This window comes from Thalassophryne amazonica, chromosome 10 (genome assembly GCF_902500255.1).
Source record: "Thalassophryne amazonica chromosome 10, fThaAma1.1, whole genome shotgun sequence".
NCBI lineage: Eukaryota > Metazoa > Chordata > Actinopteri > Batrachoidiformes > Batrachoididae > Thalassophryne > Thalassophryne amazonica.
Genome location: NC_047112.1, coordinates 116,013,293 through 116,035,279, shown reverse-complemented (window position 1 = coordinate 116,035,279; position 21,987 = coordinate 116,013,293). Strand labels below are relative to the sequence as shown.

Below are 21,987 nucleotides of genomic sequence, written 5' to 3'. Positions count from 1 at the left end.
TCATACGGACAAAATGAGGAACCTTGGGGTAATTTTTGATCCCACGTTGTCTTTTGACCTCCACATCAGGGATGTTACTAGGACTGCTTTTTTCCATCTGAGAAATATAGCGAGGATCTGCCCCATCCTGTCCATGGCTGATGCTGAGACCCTGATTCATGTTTTTGTTTCTTCTAGACTAGATTATTGTAATGTTTTATTTTCAGGGTTACCACAGTCCAGCATTAGGGGTCTTCAGCTGGTTCAGAACGCTGCCGCCAGACTTCTGACATGCAGCAGAAGGTCTGAACATATCACACCCATTTTGGCATCCTTGCACTGGCTCCCTGTCTCTGTGAGAGCAGATTTTAAGGTTTTGTTATTGACTTATAAGGTTGTTCATGGACTGGCGCCATCTTATCTGGGTGATCTGGTGGAACTCTACGTGCCGGCCCGGGCTTTGCGGTCGCAGGATGCGGGACTTCTCTGTGTTCCCAGGGTGAAGAAGAAGTCAGCAGGTCAAAGAGCCTTTTTGTATCGTGCACCCACCCTGTGGAACAGTCTTCCTGCGACCGTGAGGCAGTCTGAGTCTGTGGACATTTTTAAGTCAAGACTCAAAACCTATTTTATTCTCTTTTTTTATGGATAGTTTTTATTTTTATTTGTTTTATTCTTTTACTTCTGTTTTTATTATGTATTTGAAATTTTATTCATTTTTAATTATTTATTAAATTTTATGTTGACTTGTTTTATGTAAGGCGCCTTGAGACGGCTTTTGCTGTGATTTGGTGCATTATAAGCTAATTAAATTAAATTCAATTAAATTATACCCACACCCCCAGATATACTGTACACACATCCACACACACACACCTCCACATACATAGCTGGCACAGTCACACTGTTATTATCCTCTAATGGCATTGAGGATAGTTATTGCAGATGGATAAAAGCTGTGTTTCAGTCTCTTTGTCCTTACATTCAGTGACCTGTACCTTCTTCCTGATGGTAATAGTTCCAACAGGGAGTGACCTGGATGGTGTATGTATTATCCATTGAAGTTCTGTTTTTCATAAAGCCCACTTGGCTCGGACGAATAATATTTGGTAAAACCCGTTGTAGTCGAGTTGCCAAGACTTTGGTTAGTATTTTACACTCCAAATTATTCAGACTAATTGGTCTAAAATTAGATGGATCCGTCAGATTTTGCCTGCCTTGGGGATCAGCGATATCACAGCTTCATTAAAAGTTGGTGCTAGTTGACCTTTATCAAACATTTCTTGAAATACTCTTTGCAAAATTGGCACAAGTATATCAATGAATGTTTTGTAGTACTCCACTGGGAGGCCATCATAACCAGGTGATTTCCCATTTGTCATTGATAGAATCGCCTCTCTGATTTCTGCTTCAGTTATACAGGATTCTAATTTATGTGAATCCTGAGTTTGCAACTTAGGTATTTCAATGTTATGGAGAAGCTGATCTATTTGCTCTTGAGAGGTGGACGTAGATGATGTATAAAGATTTTTATAGTGTTGTTCGAAGATATTATAATAAAACTGTTGGTCCCCCTGTTTTATAACGTATTATTAGCATTTATTTTCTCTGTTAATTGTCTCACTAATATTTTTCCTGACTTTTCTCCCCCTTCATAAAAACTGGTCTTTAATCTGAAAATTGCATACTCCACTTTGTTGTTATACATTTCGTTTAAAGTAAATTTAAGCTTACAAAGTTCTTGAAATTTATCATTAGAAAGTGCTTTAACAAGTTGTTTCTTTTTCTTTTATTTCCCCCTCCAAGCTTAGGCACATATCAATATTTTCTTCTTTTTTGTTGCTTGTGCTATAAATTTGCCCCTTATATAGGCCTTTGTTGCTTCCCATACGCTAGTTATTTGTTCAGTGCTGCCAATGTTGATTTCACAAAATGTTTTTAGATCTTCCCCCACTGCATTCCTGAAGTTCAAGTCAGATAAAGTGGTATTTAATCTCCATCTTCCCCTTTTTCCTGTTGTATGATTTATTTTAATAATTAATTCTACTGGAGCATGATCCGTGAGAGTTATTGCCTTAATATCACAGCTAACAGCCCTGTCCAATAAAAATGAGTTTATTAAAAAAAAAAAAAACTATCCTAGAATATGTCCTGTGACGATGAGAAAAAAAAGTATAGTCTGTAACTATTGGGTTAGTCAGTCTCCATATGTCAGTTAATCCTATATACAGTGGTGGGCACAGTTCCGATAATCCGATAACTGTTGTGTGGGCCGCTGAAGAGGAGGTACTGCTGGCCCACCACCACCAGTCGGCGCCCTGCTTGGAGTGCGGGCTTCAAGCATGAGAGGGCGCCGAGACAGAGTGACAGCTGTCACTCATTTACACCAGCTGTCAACAATCACCGTCATCCCTATAAAAGCCGGATCATTACTCCACCTCCTCACCGAGAAATCAACTACCGTTGAAGGTAACCTTCTCTTCTGATTATCGTTGTATCTAACATTGTTCTGTGTGCAGCCATATTCCTGTGGATTGAGTCTGAAGCTGGATTGGCGGATAGTGGGAGTGCGACATTCTTCGCCTCTTACTCCATCCAGGGAAGAGACTAACAGGAGCTGCACGGGTGAAATTGTGTCTGGAGGTGGAGGTTTTCCCTCCTGGAAGATCTGTAGAAAAAGGATTACTGGGTGTGTGGATACACACTCACCATAACTGTCTTTTCATCTTCTGCCAGCAGTACCAGGGTCTGCAACAGAAGACGGTGACCACCTGGGGACTCAGGACTTGGCGGCTCCAGTGTTCTTCAGGCCGTTGGTGGTGGAAGCTGTGTGGGTCCCGGCTCGCCGATCGCCAGAGGTCTCCTATCTTCGAGTCTGCCCGCACGTCACCTTGTATACAATTGGCATTATCTTTGTCTGTATTCAGTTGTGCGTTTCACAACATTAAATTGTTACTCTTTGTCTTATCCATTGTCCGTTCATTTGCGCCCCCTGTTGCGGGTCCGTGTTACGACCCTCTCCCAACAGGATTTCTCGGCCATTCGTCATGGATCCCGAGGGGCGTCAACCACAGCTTGAACAGCCAATGGGAGAACAAGGAGCGCAGGCGTCAGCAGGAGGCGTGGTAAGTGATCTGCAGCAAATCCTTACCGCTTTCACCGCTCAGTTAAATCTGGTAACCGAGCGGAATGCAGTCCTCAATCGGAGAGTGGAGGCTCGCACCGCCAGAGTGGAAGCGCGCGACTCGAGCGCTGCTGCAGTGACTCCTCCTGCTGGCTCTGGGCCACAGATAGACGTTCCACTGGCCGTTCAACAAACCCCCCCACCGTCCCCTGAAGCTTACATAAGCCCTCCAGAACCGTACAGAGGCTGTGTCGAAATGTGCGCAGACTTCTTAATGCAGTGTTCGCTCGTTTTTGCACAGCGTCCAGTTATGTACGCATCAGATGCCAGCCGGGTGGCTTATGTGATTAATTTGCTTCGAGGTGAGGCACGTGCATGGGCTACGGCACTTTGGGAACAGAATTCGTGGCTCCTGACGTCATACGCTGGGTTTGTACGGGAATTCAAACAGGTGTTTGATCATCCCAACAGAGGCGAGACCGCCTCGAACGTGCTGCTGTCAATGAGACAGGGGCGCCGAAGTGCAGCTGATTATGCAGTCGACTTCCACATTGCGGCTGCGAGGTCCGGCTGGAATAATGTTACGCTCCGCGCCGCCTTCATAAACGGACTGTCTCCAGTTCTGAAGGAGCATTTACTGGCTAAGGAGGAACTGCAAGACTTTGACGGGCTTATCAATTTGGTTATACACTTAGACAACCGGTTGAATGAACACCCTCGGGAGCAGGCCGGGGGGCGTGGTCGGGCACAAGCCATCCCTCTCTCCTCCGGGTCCGAAAGGGTGTCGTCTTCCCCACGTTCCACTGCCAGAGGGCTCCGTGTGGCAACAGCTCCCCCTGCTGACGAAGCTATGGACACGAGCAGGGCCAAATTAAAATCAAATATCAGACAAAGGAGGCTGGCCCGCGGGGAGTGTTTTTTCTGTGGCTCTTGTGAGCACAGGTTAAAAGACTGCCCCAAACGATCAAAACTCCAACGCCCATCCTTAGGAACTGGGTTAAGGGTGGGTCATAATATGTACACGGGGAAAACCCATAAATCTGCACGAATCCCAGTAATAATCCTGAGTGGGGATTTAACCCTTCACGCCCCAGCACTGGTAGACACGGGGTCAGAAGGGAATCTGCTGGATAGCAGATGGGCCAGGGAAGTAGGGCTTCCTCTGGTGGCTCTGCCTTCACCATTGAAGGTGCGAGCACTAGATGGCACTCTACTCCCGTTAATTACACATCAGACACAGCCAGTGACCTTGGTTGTGTCTGGGAATCACAGGGAGGAGATCGTGTTTTTTGTGACACCTTCTACCTCCCGAGTGATTCTGGGATTTCCATGGATGGTGAAGCACAATCCCCAGATTGATTGGCTGTCTGGGGTGGTGACGCAGTGGAGCGAAACCTGCCACCGGGAGTGTCTTGGATCCTCGGTTCCACCTGGAATTACAGCTAAAGAGGAGGTCAAAGTCCCCCCCAATCTGACGGCGGTGCCCGAGGTGTACCACGATCTTGCTGACGTCTTCAGCAAAGATCTGGCACTCACTCTTCCCCCGCACCGACCGTACGATTGTGCCATCGATTTGATTCCGGGCGCTGAGTACCCATCCAGTAGATTGTACAACCTCTCACGTCCGGAACGCGAATCGATGGAGACCTACATCCGGGACTCCTTAGCCGCCGGGTTGATTCGGAACTCCACCTCTCCGATGGGTGCGGGTTTCTTTTTTGTGGGTAAAAAAGACGGCGGACTCCATCCATGCATTGACTACAGAGGGCTGAACGAGATTACGGTTCGCAATCGATACCCGTTGCCCCTGTTAGATTCGGTGTTCACGCCTCTGCATGGAGCCAAAATGTTCACCAAACTAGATCTTAGGAATGCGTACCACCTGGTTCAGATCCGGAAGGGAGACGAATGGAAGACGGCATTTAACACCCCGTTAGGTCATTTTGAGTACCTGGTCATGCCGTTCGGCCTCACTAATGCCCCCGCGACGTTCCAAGCATTGGTTAATGATGTCTTGCAGGACTTCCTGCACCGGTTTGTCTTCGTATATCTGGATGATATACTCATCTTTTCTCCGGACCCTGAGACTCATGTCCAGCATGTACGTCAGGTCCTGCAGCGGTTACTAGAAAACCGGTTGTTTGTGAAGGGCGAGAAGTGTGAGTTCCACCGCACTTCTTTGTCCTTCCTGGGGTTCATCATCTCCTCCAACTCCGTTGCCCCGGATCCGGCCAAGGTTGCGGCGGTGAGAGATTGTCCCCAACCAACAAGCCGTAGGAAGCTGCAACAGTTCCTCGGCTTTGCAAATTTCTACCGGAGGCTCATTAAAGGTTACAGTCAGGTTGTTAGCCTCCTGACTGCCCTGACCTCCACTAAAGTCCCCTTCACCTGGTCGGATCGGTGCGAAGCCGCGTTTAGGGAGTTGAAACACCGGTTTTCGTCTGCACCAGTTCTGGTGCAGCCTGATCCTACCCGCCAGTTCATAGTGGAGGTGGATGCCTCTGACTCAGGGATAGGAGCCGTTCTGTCCCAGAGCGGGGAGTCCAACAAGGTTCTCCATCCATGTGCCTACTTTTCCCGCAGGTTGACCCCCGCTGAACGTAACTATGACGTGGGCAATCGGGAACTCCTCGCGGTGAAGGAGGCTCTTGAAGAGTGGAGACACCTGTTGGAGGGAGCTACGGTGCCTTTCACGGTTTTCACGGACCATCGGAACCTGGAGTACATCCGGACCGCCAAGCGGCTGAACCCCAGGCAAGCCCGCTGGTCCCTGTTCTTCGGACGCTTTGACTTCCGGATCACCTACCGTCCCGGGACTAGGAACCAACGATCCGATGCACTGTCCCGGGTGCACGAAGAGGAAGCCAAGGCCGAGATGTCAGACCCCATCAAGACCATCGTTCCCGAGTCCACTGTCGTGGCCACCCTCACATGGGACGTGGAGAAGACCGTCCGGGAGGCCCTGACCAGGAACCCGGACCCGGGGACCGGTCCTAAGAACAGACTTTACGTCCCACCAGAAGCCAGGGCTGCCGTCTTGGACTTCTGCCACGGATCCAAGCTCTCCTGTCATCCCGGAGTGCGAAGGACCGTGGCAGTAGTCCAGCAGCGCTTCTGGTGGGCGTCACTGGAAGCCGACGTCCGGGACTATGTCCAGGCCTGCACCACCTGTGCTAGGGGCAAGGCGGATCATCACAAGAGCAGGGGCCTCCTCCAGCCCCTGCCTGTGCCTCATCGCCCCTGGTCTCACATCGGCCTGGACTTCGTCACGGGCCTCCCGCCGTCCCAGGGTAACACCGTCATCCTCACGATAGTGGACCGGTTCTCCAAGGTTCACTTCGTGGCCCTCCCGAAGCTCCCGACGGCCCAGGAGACAGCAGACCTCCTGGTCCACCACGTCGTGCGTCTGCATGGGATACCATCGGACATCGTTTCGGATCGTGGTCCCCAGTTCTCCTCGCAGGTCTGGAGGAGTTGTTGTAAGGAACTGGGGGCCATCGTGAGTCTCTCGTCCGGGTATCACCCACAGACGAACGGCCAGGCAGAGCGGGCGAACCAGGAGTTGGAACAGGCTCTCCGCTGCGTAACCCCCGCGCATCCGGCGGCTTGGAGCAACCATCTGTCCTGGATCGAGTACGCCCACAATAGCCAGGTCTCATCTGCTACCGGCCTCTCCCGTTTCGAGGCGTGTTTGGGGTATCAGCCCCCATTGTTTCCACTTGTGGAGGGAGAGGTCGGGGTCCCCTCGGTCCAGGCCCACCTGCGGAGGTGCTGCCGGGTGTGGCGGACCGCCCGTTCTGCCCTGTTGCAGGCCCGGACGAGGGCTAAGGCCCATGCAGATCGCCGGCATTCCCCGGCCCCTGCATACCAGCCTGGGCAGGAGGTGTGGTTATCAACTTAACTTGGCATTATCTTTGTCTGTATTCAGTTGTGCGTTTCACAACATTAAATTGTTACTCTTTGTCTTATCCATTGTCCGTTCATTTGCGCCCCCTGTTGCGGGTCCGTGTTACGACCCTCTCCCAACAATAACTAATGTTTTCATTATCGGATTATCTTTTTAGATAACTTTAAAAACCATTATCGGACTAATTATCTTCTGATAAATTGTCATCTGATAACTTTTAGATCGATAACGTAGTAAACAAAGCTGAACGGCAAACATTTTTAAAATTTAAACTCAGTTGAGACCTACCTATTAAATGTTTCCTAAGAGATATATACACTCAACAAAAATATAAACGCAACACTTTTGGTTTTGCTCCCATTTTGTATGAGATGAACTCAAAGATCTAAAACTTTTTCCACATACACAATATCACCATTTCCCTCAAATATTGTTCACAAACCAGTCTAAATCTGTGATAGTGAGCACTTCTCCTTTGCTGAGATAATCCATCCCACCTCACAGGTGTGCCATATCAAGATGCTGATTAGACACCATGATTAGTGCACAGGTGTGCCTTAGACTGTCCACAATAAAAGGCCACTCTGAAAGGTGCAGTTTTATCACAGCACAATGCCACAGATGTCGCAAGATTTGAGGGAGCGTGCAGTTGGCATGCTGACAGCAGGAATGTCAACCAGAGCTGTTGCTCGTGTATTGAATGTTCATTTCTCTACCATAAGCCATCTCCAAAGGCGTTTCAGAGAATTTGGCAGTACATCCAACCAGCCTCACAACCGCAGACCACGTGTAACCACACCAGCCCAGGACCTCCACATCCAGCAAGTTCACCTCCAAGATCGTCTGAGACCAGCCACTCGGACAGCTGCTGAAACAATCGGTTTGCATAACCAAAGAATTTCTGCACAAACTGTCAGAAACCGTCTCAGGGAAGCTCATCTGCATGCTCGTCGTCCTCATCGGGGTCTCGACCTGACTCCAGTTCGTCATCGTAACCAACTTCAGTGGGCAAATGCTCACATTCGCTGGCGTTTGGCACGTTGGAGAGGTGTTCTCTTCACGGATGACGCGAAGGAGATGTGTTGCACTGCATGAGGCAAATGGTGGTCCCACCAGATACTGACTGGTATCCCCCCCCCCAGTAAAACAAAACTACACCTTTCAGAGTGGCCTTTTATTGTGGGCAGTCTAAGGCACACCTGTGCACTAATCATGGTGTCTAATCAGAATCTTTGTATGGCACACCTGTGAGGTGGGATGGATTATCTCAGCAAAGGAGAAGTGCTCACTATCACAGATTTCGACTGGTTTGTGAACAATATTTGAGGGAAATGTTGATATTGTGTATGTGGAAAAAGTTTTAGATCTTTGAGTTCATCTCATACAAAATGGGAGCAAAACCAAAAGTGTTGCGTTTATATTTTTGTTGAGTATAGTTCCACCCTCTGCAAACAGAAGAGAGCTGCTTTTAGGATAAACCACTCCATCCTCTGTAGGCAAAGGAGAACTGGTCACAAAAAAAATAAAATAATTTCCTTTAACACCATACTGATACACTGACAATATCACCCAAGTCATCCAGAGGCATACATTTTTAACTTCAAATCAAATCAAATCAATTTTATTTATATAGTGCCAAATCACAACAAACAGTTGCCCCAAGGCGCTTTATATTGTAAGGCAAAAGCCATACAATAATTACAGAAAAACCCCAATGGTCAAAACAAACCCCCCCCCCCCACCACCACCAAAACGAGCAAGCGCTTGGTGAGAGTGGGAAGGAAAAACTCCATTTAACAGGAAGAAACCTCCAGCAGAACCAGGCTCAGGGAAGGGCAGCCTTCTGCTGGGAGTGGTTGGGGCTGAGGGGAGAGAATCAGGAAAAAGACATGCTGTGGAAATTTGAACTTATGGTTCAAATTTTAACTAAACTAATTTTGGACAAGTTATTTAAAATTACTGTCATGTCTGAAGTTTTATAAAGTGAAAATATCAGATATATGTTTTAGTTTTAAGGTAATGTGCTAATTTTAAGGTTTTGTGAGCACATGCTGTGCCCAGTAGTGCATTATGGGTAGGATAGGGTAATCTCAGTACGTTCACGACAAGACAAATGCATTTCAGACACTCTGTTCAGGCTCCACAGACAACAGCATTAAACTCTAGTGCCTAAAACTCTCGTGAATATATTCTCTGGGTTTATAGACGTTGTTATTGTGTTTGCGTTTGTTAAATTCCACGCATCTTAAATGTAGCAGACACGGATTATCTGGAATTTTGTTTTGGCAAGTTTTCAAGGCCTCTACTGCCATCTACTGGCCAGTAGTGGTCATGGCAGTATTCACCCTAAGTACTAAGCGTCTGGGCACCAGTAGATGGTTATATCAGATTGTCAAATCAACTTTTTGGCTTTGCAAATGGCTTTTTTTTTCTTTTTTTTCTTTTTTTTTTTTTTACAAATTAAGTTTAAAAACAAAACAAAACAACAACAACAAAAACAAAACATTACAAGACAGCTCTGCGGTGTTTGCACAAGCACAGTGTGAGCAGCTGGATGCTTGTTGCTCTTCAGCAGCAGGATACCCTCACGACGGCCGACCAGAATAATATCAAACAGGTTTGATTTTCATTCAACCATATGATCAGCAATCAGGAGGTGGTCGTGAGATGTTAAACGCATCTTGTTACTCCATGTACACTACACGATGCAGGACGCGCGATTAACCTGAACCTCGGTCCAAAAAATTCTCGCACAAATAAAAAATCATCTGAAAAAGGGCCAAAACTTGCACAGTGTAAAGCCAACATTTAGGTGTCAAGACAATACTGAGTGCACGTTTTACAACATCATAAAATGTGCGTACGGCACTAATAAAACGTGCGCACATTCTCTCCACATGCAAAACATTTTGTGATGACACTTCCAGGGCTCCGTAAAAATGCCTGTTTTTACAAATAAAAAAATTGAATATTTTACAAACACATTTATCTGTAAACACCAACACACGACACACGCCACATTAACGTGTTGGTTTACATAACAAATGACTGAACCAATCAGTGTTTAGCAGAGGCACTTTTACCCAGAATCCTTTGTGATCTGTCTGTTTGTTACAAAACCTCAGAATTAGTGTATTATTCAACATTAAAAGATATATGTTATATTTTAACTTTGTACAAATGACAGAATTGACATTAATGGAGTTATTCTATCAGTATTCACACAAAACCATAAGTCAGCATGACTTTAATTTTCAAGACCTCAGCCTGAGCAGGGCGTTGTGATTGGTAAAAAGCTGGGCTTTATGGCTACTCTCAGCTTGCTTTTGTGCTGTACTTTCCAGCAGGGGGCAGCATGTTCAACCACAGAAGTGCTGGCTCATTGTTTGGGTCTTTTGTCGCTTTTGATGCTTCCAAAAGCGATCATGGTGTTAAAACTCAAATTCAGCTTGTTAGTAGTTGCAAATGTACCGCAGACAGTACTGGAACTTATCGGTTATCTGTAACTTCCGATACATTTTTGACTGGATTATCAGTTTATCTTTATCAAAGATAACTTTTCAGTTATCTGATTATCTGTTATCAAAGTAAATTTTTTGGTTATCTGTGCCCACCACTGCCTATATCTCTATTTAACATTTGCAAAGCCTCTCTATTCCTTGTCAATACAGGGGCTTGGCAGGAGCTTCTGTCCAAAGCTGGATCCAAAACCTCATTGACGTTCCCAGCCATAATTATCTGACCATCAGAATCTCCCAGAATTTTATTAACTTTGTGGAAAAAAATCAGGATTGCTTTGGTTAGGTGCAGAAATGTTACACAAAACAACAGGGGTTCCTTCCATTACTGCCTCAATACAGATAATTCTCCCTTCAGCATCTTTAGTTTGCTTTGATAACCTAAATTGTATATTCTTGTGGACCAAGATCAACATTCCATTACTTTTGCTTAAAAAACAGCTGTGAAAAATTTGGCCCACCCATCCAACCTTAAATTTCTCTGCCTCTGTACTTTGCAAATGGGTTTCTTGTATAAAAACTTGGTTGTTTTTAAATAGGTTAGCATCTTCCTTCTTTTAACAGGGTTTCAACACCCATTTATGTTCCATGACACAAATTTAACAAGCCTACCAGACATTACCCAGCTTGGTATATATGAAAAAGAGAAAAGAATTTATAAAGTCATGTATTAGAAATCAATACCTTCCTAGACCCATAGGTCAATAAACATCTGCATATTCTGCATTCCTGCCGTTGAATGACCGTGCACCCTTCTCTAGAGAATATCTTCTCAAACACTGAACTCTTTTACATAAACAAAAAAGCATCAACTCTAAACAGGAAGTGCCCGACTACCTCTCCAAAGTCAGTCCTGAGCATTGAGGTCTGCTCATAATAAACGAAAAAGAAAAACAAAAAATACCAAAAACAAAACCAACCATGGGGTTACCATCGCTCCCGTGAAGTCCGCGCGGAGATTCCCCAGCCCACACACTTCTCATCAGAGGGTACACTCGTATACAGTACGTCACAGAGTTTGGTTGCTTGCGCACCTTTATCCATCAGCACAGTTCCTGCATCAATATTTTCACGGTCTATGCTGCTCAATAAACTTCGCCGCCGCTTCAGCCGAGTTGAAACTCACACTCTTCCCTCTCCATTTGAAGTGTAGTGTTGGGGAAAGACCAAGCTGTATCTGATGTCGAGTTGTTGTAGTTTGCATTTCACTGGAGTAAAAGCTTTCCTCTTCTGAGCAGCTCCTTGGACATGTCAGGGAAGAGAGACAGGTGACATCCTTCCCATGTGAAGACTTGCTTTTCTTTCGCCGGTTAACCACCTTATCCCTCGCCGACTGTCTCAGGAAGTGAATCATCACTGGTCTGGGGGGTTGGTCTGGGTTCGGCAGTGGTTCAGAAGTTCTGTGCACACGTTCGATCTCCATTTCTCCCAGCAATTCTACTCCCAGCCCCTCCAATGAAAGCTTACGTACACAATCCAGCAAAGTCCCATTTGCGCAGAATGTCTCTTTCAATCCTAGTAGCCGCACATTATTACGACTACTCTGGTTCTCCAGAATTTGCACACGATTGCAAAGAGCTTCGATATCCTGTTCCTGACTGGCTTTTCATTGTGCCATAGCTCCGAGGCTTCATCGATGTGTGTAATGTGTACCTCGGCTTCATCCATCCGTCCTTGCATGGTCGTCACAGCGGCTGTTAGTTCTGCCGTTGTTAATTTGATGGTAGAAACATCTGTAGCAACATTTTGCAAAGTTTCGTTCATGTGAGAGACCTCGTCAAACAATCTGTACAGTTTATCCAGTGAGGCAGCAGTTGTTGGTGGACTTGGGGCCTCTTAGTCCTTGTGCGGTGGGCTGTTGCGAGTAACCTTGTGGGTAGAGCTTTTCGGTGCAGACATTCTTCTTGAATTTTCTTTTCCACAAATTTTGACAATTAGACCGTTTATACAAACTTCAGTGAGCGCTGAATTTAATCCAAACATATGTTTACATCAGCAAAAATAAAAGAAACTCGTGTGGGCTTAGCTCCTCTTTACTGTGCATCCATCTTGGTCGCTGCACCCACGTGACCCCTCAGGTCTTCTTTTGAAGAAAATCCTCCTCTACACCACTTCATCAGGAAGCTGGATTTTATATTTTTAATTAATTTATATCAAGTTGTAGAGATTTGTTTTCAGTCTGAGTTAAGGAAGATAATTTTAGAAAAAAATGTATTTGAAATGGAATAAATAAATTAAAATGTGTGAAATACCAAGTGTTCCAATACTTTTGAGAGCAACTGAGAAACAGTGAGGAGCAGCATCTTACATCTCATAAATAGTGCAGCAGATAAGAGAATATTTAGAGGGGAATCCTGCAAATGGTGATACAAGCATCACATTTGGCACAAATAATCCACAGACATGAACTCTTTAAAAAAAACTGATTGGCCACTTTAATTTTCAACAGGCAGCCAGGTAGGGGTCAACTGAAGAATTACTCATGTAACCCCTGTGTAATTTAAAATGGCATAAATAAATTAAAATGTGTGAAATTCCAAGTGTTCCAATACTTTTGAGAGCAACTGAGAAACAGTGAGGAGCAGCATCTTACATCTCATATATAGTGCAGCAGATAAGAGAATATTTAGAGGGGAATCCTGCAAATGGTGATACAAGCATCACATTTGGCACAAATAATCCACAGACATGAACTCTTTAAAAAAACTGATTGGCCACTTTAATTTTCAACAGGCAGCCAGGTAGGGGTCAACTGAAGAATTACTCATGTAACCCCTGTGTAATTTAAAATGGCATAAATAAATTAAAATGTGTGAAATTCCAAGTGTTCCAATACTTTTGAGAGCAACTGAGAAACAGTGAGGAGCAGCATCTTACATCTCATATATAGTGCAGCAGATAAGAGAATATTTAGAGGGGAATCCTGCAAATGGTGATACAAGCATCACATTTGGCACAAATAATCCACAGACATGAACTCTTTAAAAAAACTGATTGGCCACTTTAATTTTCAACAGGCAGCCAGGTAGGGGTCAACTGAAGAATTACTCATGTAACCCCTGTGTAATTTAAAATGGCATAAATAAATTAAAATGTGTGAAATTCCAAGTGTTCCAATACTTTTGGAGGGCACAGTATCCTAACCTTATGATGAGTGTAAAATGAGTGTGATATTATTACTGTTTGGTTTAAGAAGGTTTAATTTTCACTGTTGCCGCACTTTGTGTCAAATCATAGACATATCGTATATCATTTTGATATGACAATATTGAGATATGACAACTTGTCCATATTGTACAGCCCGACTGTCAACAAGCTGAAAACTTTGAATAATAATTTACATCAACATTAAAAAAATACTTAAAGTGGCAGGGGCTTAAGAGGGCTGTAATTGGGGGGGTAGCTGAAAGGCAAATAAAGAAAAATACTTTAAAAAGTGGGGGGTATGGGGGGCAGAGCCCCCCCAAGCTGAAAGAATTTAGTCATGCTCATGCTCCCATGAAACATTTTCCTGAAAAAAGTCTGAAGGACCTAAAGAACATGGTTAGATGGTAAGGAGCTTCCAAGCATGTGAGAGGCAAATAAAGAAAATTGTTTTAAAAGGTGGGGAGTCTGGGGGGGGGAACTAAAAGAAGGTGAAAGGTTTTAGCCATGCTAATGCTCCCCTGAAGCATTTACTCAAAAAAAAAGGTCTGAGTGACCTAAATGACATGGTGAGATGCTGAAGAGCTTCGCTCCTTTATGTTCGTGACACACATACATACAACCCCAATTCCAATGAAGTTGGATCGTTGTGTAAAATGTAAATAAAAACAGAATACAATGATTTAACCTATATTCAGTTGAATACACCACAAAGACAAGATATTTAATGTTCAAACTGATAAACTTTATTGTTTTTGTGCAAATATTTGCTCATTTTGAAATGGATGCCTGCAACATGTTTCTAAAAAGCTGGGACAGTGGTATGTTTACCACTGTGTTACATCACCTTTCCTTCTAACAACACTCAATAAGCGTTTGGGAACTGAGGACACTAATTGTTGAAGCTTTGTAGGTGGAATCCTTTCCCATTCTTGCTTGATGTACGACTTCAGTTGTTCAACAGTCCGGGATCTCCGTTGTCGTATTTTGTGCTTCATCATTCTGGACTACAGGCAGGCCAGTCTAGTGCCCGCACTCTTTTACTACGAAGCCACACTGTTGGAACATGTGCAGAATGTGGCTTGGCATTGTCTTGCTGAAATAAGCAGGGACGTCCCTGAAAAAGACGTTGCTTGGATGGCAGCATGTGTTGCTCCAAAACCTGGATGTACCTTTCAGCATTGATGGTGCCATCACAACGCCCTCGTGGGGGGCTCAGGGGGGCACAGCCCCCCAAAACAGAGGCTTTTTGAGGATTTCGAGGGGTAAAAAGCTACATAAATTTCATTTGAAACCCAAAATGTATCATTTTAGGAAATACATTTTCATATACAAATAGTCCTTGCTTGGGATTGGATCAGTTGCCATAAGAACCACCCAGGAAGAACCAAGATAACATTAATGCAAACTTTATACCTGCCTGTCGGTTGCGAATGACGCAACCGACAGGCGTGAAAAAACTCACACATGCGCATGAAGGTTCCAGCTTGGCTAATGCAAGTGCACATGATTCAAATCCATATAGTTTTTGCAAAAAATAAAAAGTTCGGATAGTTTTCTAGCAGACCTCGTATTTAGCGGTATTAATATTCGTGTTTGGCGACCTTGTTTAACTCGCGAAATTCGCATAATAAATCCCACACAAATATTTGCACCTTTACAGTATTTGCAATAGGAAGGAGACACTCCCTTTATTTCTCAGCTTATACATACAAACATGTTTTTACAAACCAGACAAGTGTAAGTGTGTGTCTACATGGGTATTTACAAGCCTACTAATCTGTTTGATATCAGAGGAGGATAGGGACCAGGGAGCAAAAATTCTCAACCCCCATGGGAAAAGTTTATCTAGCAGTTTCCCCTTTCATCACTTAAGGAATTACTCTGGCAGAGGAAATTGAAACTTGAGGGTGTGTGATAATAGCTGTGTAACAGTTAGTGCTTGTTGCTTATTATCAATGAAAAGAAAATACATAATGATGATATCCAGATCAGAAAAAAATCAGAATTCTTGGGGGGGGGGGTTGGCTGAACCCCCTCTATATATGGGCATGGTTTACTCACCAATATAAGTTTGGTGTAATTAGAAGTCCATAGTTCGTGTTCAGTTCAAATCTTAGGCAAACATTTTTCTTCTTCTAATAAGGTGGATTAGAGCTTTTTGTGGTCACAGCACCAACTACTGGACAGGAGGAACCTACCAGTCAATGTGACTCACTAATTTCAAAATGCAGCTCTTTCAACCAAACGTGTGGTGCTGTGACATGTCAATCATTTGTGTCCAATCAGATTTCAGGGGAGTCCAGTGAAACTCCAGTCTCCACTGTAGCTCTGCCCATGACAGGAAGTGTTCAACATTTGACATTTCCTGTTTCACTGTGACTGAAAATTTGGCATTTCTTGTTTGAATGTGAGCTTGCCAATGAGTTCCCGTGAGATTCCATGGGACCTCATCTGTCAATCCAGGAAGTGCTGATCCAGGAAGTGTTAGCTGGTGACACTAACATCAGTGGCAGAGAGAAGGACCCTCAGTAAACTGCTGGCCATCATGGACAATGTTGAGCACCCTCTGCACAGCGCCATCATCAGGCAGAGGAGCTCATTCAGTGGCAGACTGCTGTCCCAGTCCTGCCACACGGACAGATTCAGGAAGTCTTTTGTCCCTCAGGCCATCAGACTGTTCAACTCTTCCCATCTCAGTAAGAAATAATCCTGTGACACACCTGTTTGACCTTTATTGCTGTCTTTTGCACTACCAACACTGTTTACACTGTGTACTGTTTACATCTGTGCTACCTCCTCACTACTGCATTACTACATTTACTCCTCCGTCATATTCTCTGAGACTGGATGCTGCACTTGCACACAAATTTTATTTTTATTTTTAGTTAGTAGCTTTTATTGATTAGTCTATTTTTCTTTTATTTACTTAACCCTATTTTGTGTGTCTGGTGCAATGTGTGTGTCTTGTCTAATGTGTAAGCTGCTGGATGCCTTGAATTTCCCTCTGGGATCAATAAAGTATCTATCTATCTATCTGTCTGTCTGTCTGTCTGTCTGTCTGTCTTTCTATCTAATCTATCTATCTTGACATTTCCTGTTTCACTGTGGATTAAGAATTTGGCACTTCCTGTTTAGGCCACAGTGTACCCTGAGCAAGCTTTGCTTTGTTCATATAAATTAATATGATATCAAATGACAAGGATCTATTTTAGCCATTAGATAAAACAAATAATGAATGTTTTTACATTCTTTCAATGGAACAAATATTTCATGAGGTGAAAGATGGAATATACCATTCACTGAGGCCTCGTTGAATGGTTTGTTCCAGCTTTCACCTCATGAAATATTCATACCATTGAACTCATAAACATTCATTATTTGTATACCAGAAAGGGCCAAGTGATTCCAACTGGTCAAAGTGGCATCACTTTGAAAAAAACAAAAATTTAAATTAAATAATAATCAGCCCCACTCATTATACTCTCTCTCAGACACACACTGGCATGACAACATGAATATGATGATTAGATTCAGCAGGGTTTTATAACTTAATTACAAGATCACAACGAAGGATCAGAACTTCTACTACACATTCAAATAGGCAGATGATGCAACCGGTGTGAAGTTAGACAGTAGTTCGTTATTCAGACAGTAATTTGCGATGAAGCAGTTTTGGTTGTATGGGCAAAAAATGTTTTTAAAATGGAAATACGAGGGCTGTCTGTAAAGTATAGGTCCTTTTTATTTTTTTCAAAAACTATATGGATTTCATTCATATGTTTTTACGTCAGACATGCTTGAACCCTCGTGCGCATGCGTGAGTTTTTCCACGCCTGTCGGTGATGTCATTCGCCTGTGAGCACTCCTTGTGGGAGGAGTCGTCCAGCCCCTCGTCAGAATTCCTTTGTCTGAGAAGTTGCTGAGAGACTGGCGCGTTGTTTGATCAAAATTTTTTCTAAACCTGTGAGACACATCGAAGTGGACACGGTTCGAAAAATTAAGCTGGTTTTCAGTGAAAATTTTAACAGCTGATGAGAGATTTTGAGGTGATTCTGTCGCTTTAACGACTTTTCACGGTGCGAGACGTCGCTCAGCGCTCTCAGGCGCCGTCATCAGCCTGTTCAAGCTTAAAACCTCCACATTTCAGGCTCTATTGATCCAGGACGTCGTGAGAGAACAGAGAAGTTTCAGAAGAAGTCGATTTCAGCATTTTATCTGGATATTCCACTGTTAAAGGAGATTTTTTTTAATGAAAGACGTGCGGACGGGTCCGCGCGTCGGGACGCAGCCGGCGCGGTGCGGCGGCACAGGAAAAACACCTCCGTGTTGATAACCATTTGTAAAATCCAGGCGGCTTTTGATGGCTTCAGTGGAGTGAGTATATGAGAAATTGTTTATCAGCTGGACATGTTCCAACTTGTCCTTAAGGCTTCCAACAGAGGTGTTTTTCCTGTGGCGGAGCGTCGCGGCGGCTGCGAGCGATGCTGCAATCCGCCTGCACGTCTTTCATTAAAAAATCTCCTTTAACAGTGGAATATCCGGATAAAATGCTGAAACCGACTTCTTCTGAAACTTCTCTGTTCTCTCACGACGTCCTGGATCAATAGAGCCTGAAATGTGGAGGTTTTCAGCTTGAAACAGGCTGATGACGGCGACTGAGAGCGCCTGAGCGACGTCTCGCACCGTGAAAAGTCCTTAAAGCGACAGAATCACCTCAAAATCTCTCATCAGCTGTTAAATTTTCACCGAAAACCAGCTTAATTTTTCGAACCGTGTCCCACTTCGATGTGTCTCACAGGTTTAGAAAAAATTTTGATCAAACAAAGTGCCAGTCTCTCAGCAACTTCTCAGACAAAGGAATTCAGACGAGGGGCTGGACGACTCCTCCCACAAGGAGTGCTCACAGGCGAATGACGTCACCGACAGGCGTGGAAAAACTCACGCATGCGCACGAGGGTTCAAGCATGTCTGACGTAAAAACATATGAATGAAATCCATATAGTTTTAGAAAAAAATAAAAAGGACCGTTACTTTACTGACAGACCTCGTAAACGTGCCCTGTTGAATTCTACCTTAAAAAAAAAAAAATCCAAAATAAACAATGATTTGGTTTTGATGCTTAAACCAAAAATACAATGACAGAATATGGAAAGCGTAAACAGACATATAATCATTTATTAGGCTTGTGCTTTGAATTAAATCTGTCACCTCACTCTAGTCACAACTTTAGTTAAAAAAGTGCTGCAAAAACAATTATGAGAAAAGCACAGCTACACATCAAAAACAACAATGACAAATAAAATGACAAAAACAATTTAAAAATAAAATAAATAGTCAAGATGACTCGTGACTACTGTACAAATAATATTTCAAAAATTCTGATTTTCTGCGCTGAATAACTGTCCACATTTAAGCAGTAATAGCTTTTACATGGGCAAGTGCATTTTGGTGCCACATGCCCAGATATGTCGCGTGCCCTTGCCCCGTGCCAAAATGCATTGCCCATGTGAAAGCTATTACTGCTTAAACGTGGACAGTTATTCTATACTTTTATTATACTTATACTTTTTTTATATAGCAACATTTCATCATTTTTACTGATTATTTGTGTACATTTTTTGGTGTCACCTGCACTTCAATGTCGTCTGTCACCTTCATTTAGAAAATCTAGTTTCTATAACTTTTGTTTCTTTCGTCCGTCTTGTTCAAATTGTATTTTATATCTTAAAGTGTCTGGTTGTTTTCTTGGAGGTGAGTGCGCCCCCGGGAGGCCGGGGTGAGTATTTACCGAGCGGGGTGTTGATGAGGACGACCTCCACCCCGGTGGCCTGCTGGGCTCTCTGGAGCTCGTCCAGGTCCGAGTCGTAGGGCCAGGCGACTTCCACAGCCCGAAACCCGGCGGAAGCGGCACTGTGGATCCTCTGGCTCAGTTCCGGAAGCTCCGTGAAAAGCCACGAAATGTTGGCGCAGAACCGGAGCCGGGACATGTTTCATGCTTTTTCTGGACAAGACGACTGGACACCCGCGTTAAGTTACCGACACGGACACAGCGGAGCAGCGTAAGTACCTTCAAAATAAAACTATAGGCTGTGTCATTAAAAAAAAAAACTACTGCTCTAGCCAAAATTAAAAGAATGAGTAACAAAGCACCATGACGAATAAAGGACATCATGCAGAAAAATGTATCTTTATGTATATAGTTCGACTGAGGTTTGAATCGCTGCAAAGCATTTATTTTGAAATGTAAAAAGACGTTCTGTAGTTTGTCTCGTTCAACTTGACCACTTTGTTATTGTCATGTGACCGATAGTTTCTGAAGAAAACAGACTTTGTCGAACAATCATTATTTCACACGTCATCACATTCTTGGTGAAAGTGTGCTGATAAACTTTGACAGTGCAAAAGGAACGAAATAAAACTCACCAAATCAAAGTATTTCAGACTATTTGAACAAAAATAATTGATTCATGTTTTGATTCTGAATGCACAGTTGGGGGGGGGGACAGTGTGCTGCCTCCATCAGACCTCAGTCTGGTGGGGGTGTCATATGAAATCCTTTCCATCCAGGCCAGTTTTACGAACCTAAATCAAGAATCTTCTGTGAAAACACAGAAAGCAGACAGCTGCAGATTTTCAAAATAATCAGGTGTGTCAGAATTGCTTATTTTTTCATCTAAACTTTATACTTTATTTTTTCATCAGAGAAGTAAATGCTCTCTCTCTCTCTCTCTCACCCCCCCCCCCCCCCCCCCCCCCCCACACACACACACACACTTGATCTTGCCCCCACAGCAGTGCACAGATTAATGAATAAATAAATACATTATCAGTTTGTAAACATAAAACTCTAAAGCAATACTATACAAATAATGAATGTTTATGAGTTCAATGGAACAAATATTTAATTTGGTGAAAGTTTTCAGCTTCCAGCTTTCACCAAATTAAATATTCGTTCCATTGAAAGAATGTAAAAACATTCATTATTTGTTTTATATAACGGCTAAAATAGATCCTTGTCATTTGATATTTTATTAATTTACAAAGAATAGAAAAGGGACTTACATTTTGGTGTTCCACTGCTGGTGAAGTCCAAATTATGACATGTAGTCCAGTGATGCTGTGCACTGACTTTGGACTTCCATATAAAAAAAAAGACTTTGTGTAATTACTCGGTCCAGTCAAAAATCACGTCAGCTTTTCATTTGAACAGCTCTTCATGCATCCAGACGGCTTACAGCAGAGTGGATTTTGTGTGCGTGTTATAAGAATTAGCAGTGTCAGTTAGCTCAATCAAATTGCTGTCTTGGTAGAGTCGTTGCCCCCCGCGCGCACACGCAACTGGGTCAGCACTTGTGCATGTATGTACTACCAAAAAAGGACTGTGTACATCCTCTGTGGAGCAAAATAAATAAATAAAATAAAATAAAATCACATCACATCAGAAATGAGTCCAGCTTTTCATTCTTTCTTCCTGCTAACAGCCTCCAGACACCACAGTGGATTTGTTTTGTGTGCATGCGTGTGTGCACGTGTGCACGTACGTGTGCACATGTGCAGAGTGCAATGGTACCAAACATATGGAACCAAATTTGCACTCTAAATGGAACCAAATTGCACTCTAAATGCAATGCAACACAAATGGAACAAATCAATCCATGTCATGTGACATACAAAGCACCAATCAAATGACAAGGATCCACACAGCCCTTATATAAATGCTGTTATTGTCTACCTCCCCAGATGAATGGTGCACACAGTACAGTAAACTTGCATATGGATTCAGGTTCTAATCAAAATTCATGATATGTTTAAAATGGACAAACTCCGCTATATGTATAAAATGGACAAAATCCATTATATGTAACAGATTGGTTCCAGTCAGGAGGCACCAAACAATCTACGGGGACTCCCCAGCACCAATTAGGTTTACGTATTTCCTTGATTAAATGCCTGATATTAAGTAGGGGCCTGCCTCATTTAATAGGCAAAACTTTGTTTGCAAGACAAAATCAAATATTTGGCAATCAATGAACATAAAGTCTGGGTGCAGCAGTCAGGTAAAACCCACTGATCTCTGTCAGGGGTGTGGACGAGACTTAGCGGCTGGCAAGGCAAACGGAAAAGCAAAGCAAAGAAAACAGACGTGCAAGTCTACAGTGGTATCTCGCATAGGGTGGCAAGACAAAATCAAATATCTGGCAATCAATGAATGTAAAGTCTGGGTTTAAATAGTATTTGGGTAATCAGTCGTAACCCAAACCTGGTGTGCAGCACAAAACAAGGGCGCCATCTAATGGGGAGAGAAGTCATTACAC

The 21,987-nt window shown here is 43.6% G+C and overlaps 1 protein-coding gene across 4 annotated transcripts in view; it reads right to left on the bottom strand.

Moving 5' to 3' along the window:
• hyi (hydroxypyruvate isomerase) overlaps nucleotides 1-19,722 on the bottom strand; it is a 130,157-nt gene extending 110,435 nt beyond the window's left edge. For 2 of the 4 annotated variants that reach the window (XM_034180751.1, XM_034180750.1), the window contains exon 1: nucleotides 19,461-19,722. In XM_034180751.1, the coding sequence (XP_034036642.1) occupies nucleotides 19,461-19,659 (199 nt within the window). In that variant the 5' untranslated portion in view covers nucleotides 19,660-19,722. The remainder of the gene's footprint in view (nucleotides 1-19,460) is intronic. The other 2 variants (XM_034180749.1, XM_034180748.1) reach the window with 2 other exon arrangements.
• Between the last annotated feature and the right edge of the window lie 2,265 nt (nucleotides 19,723-21,987).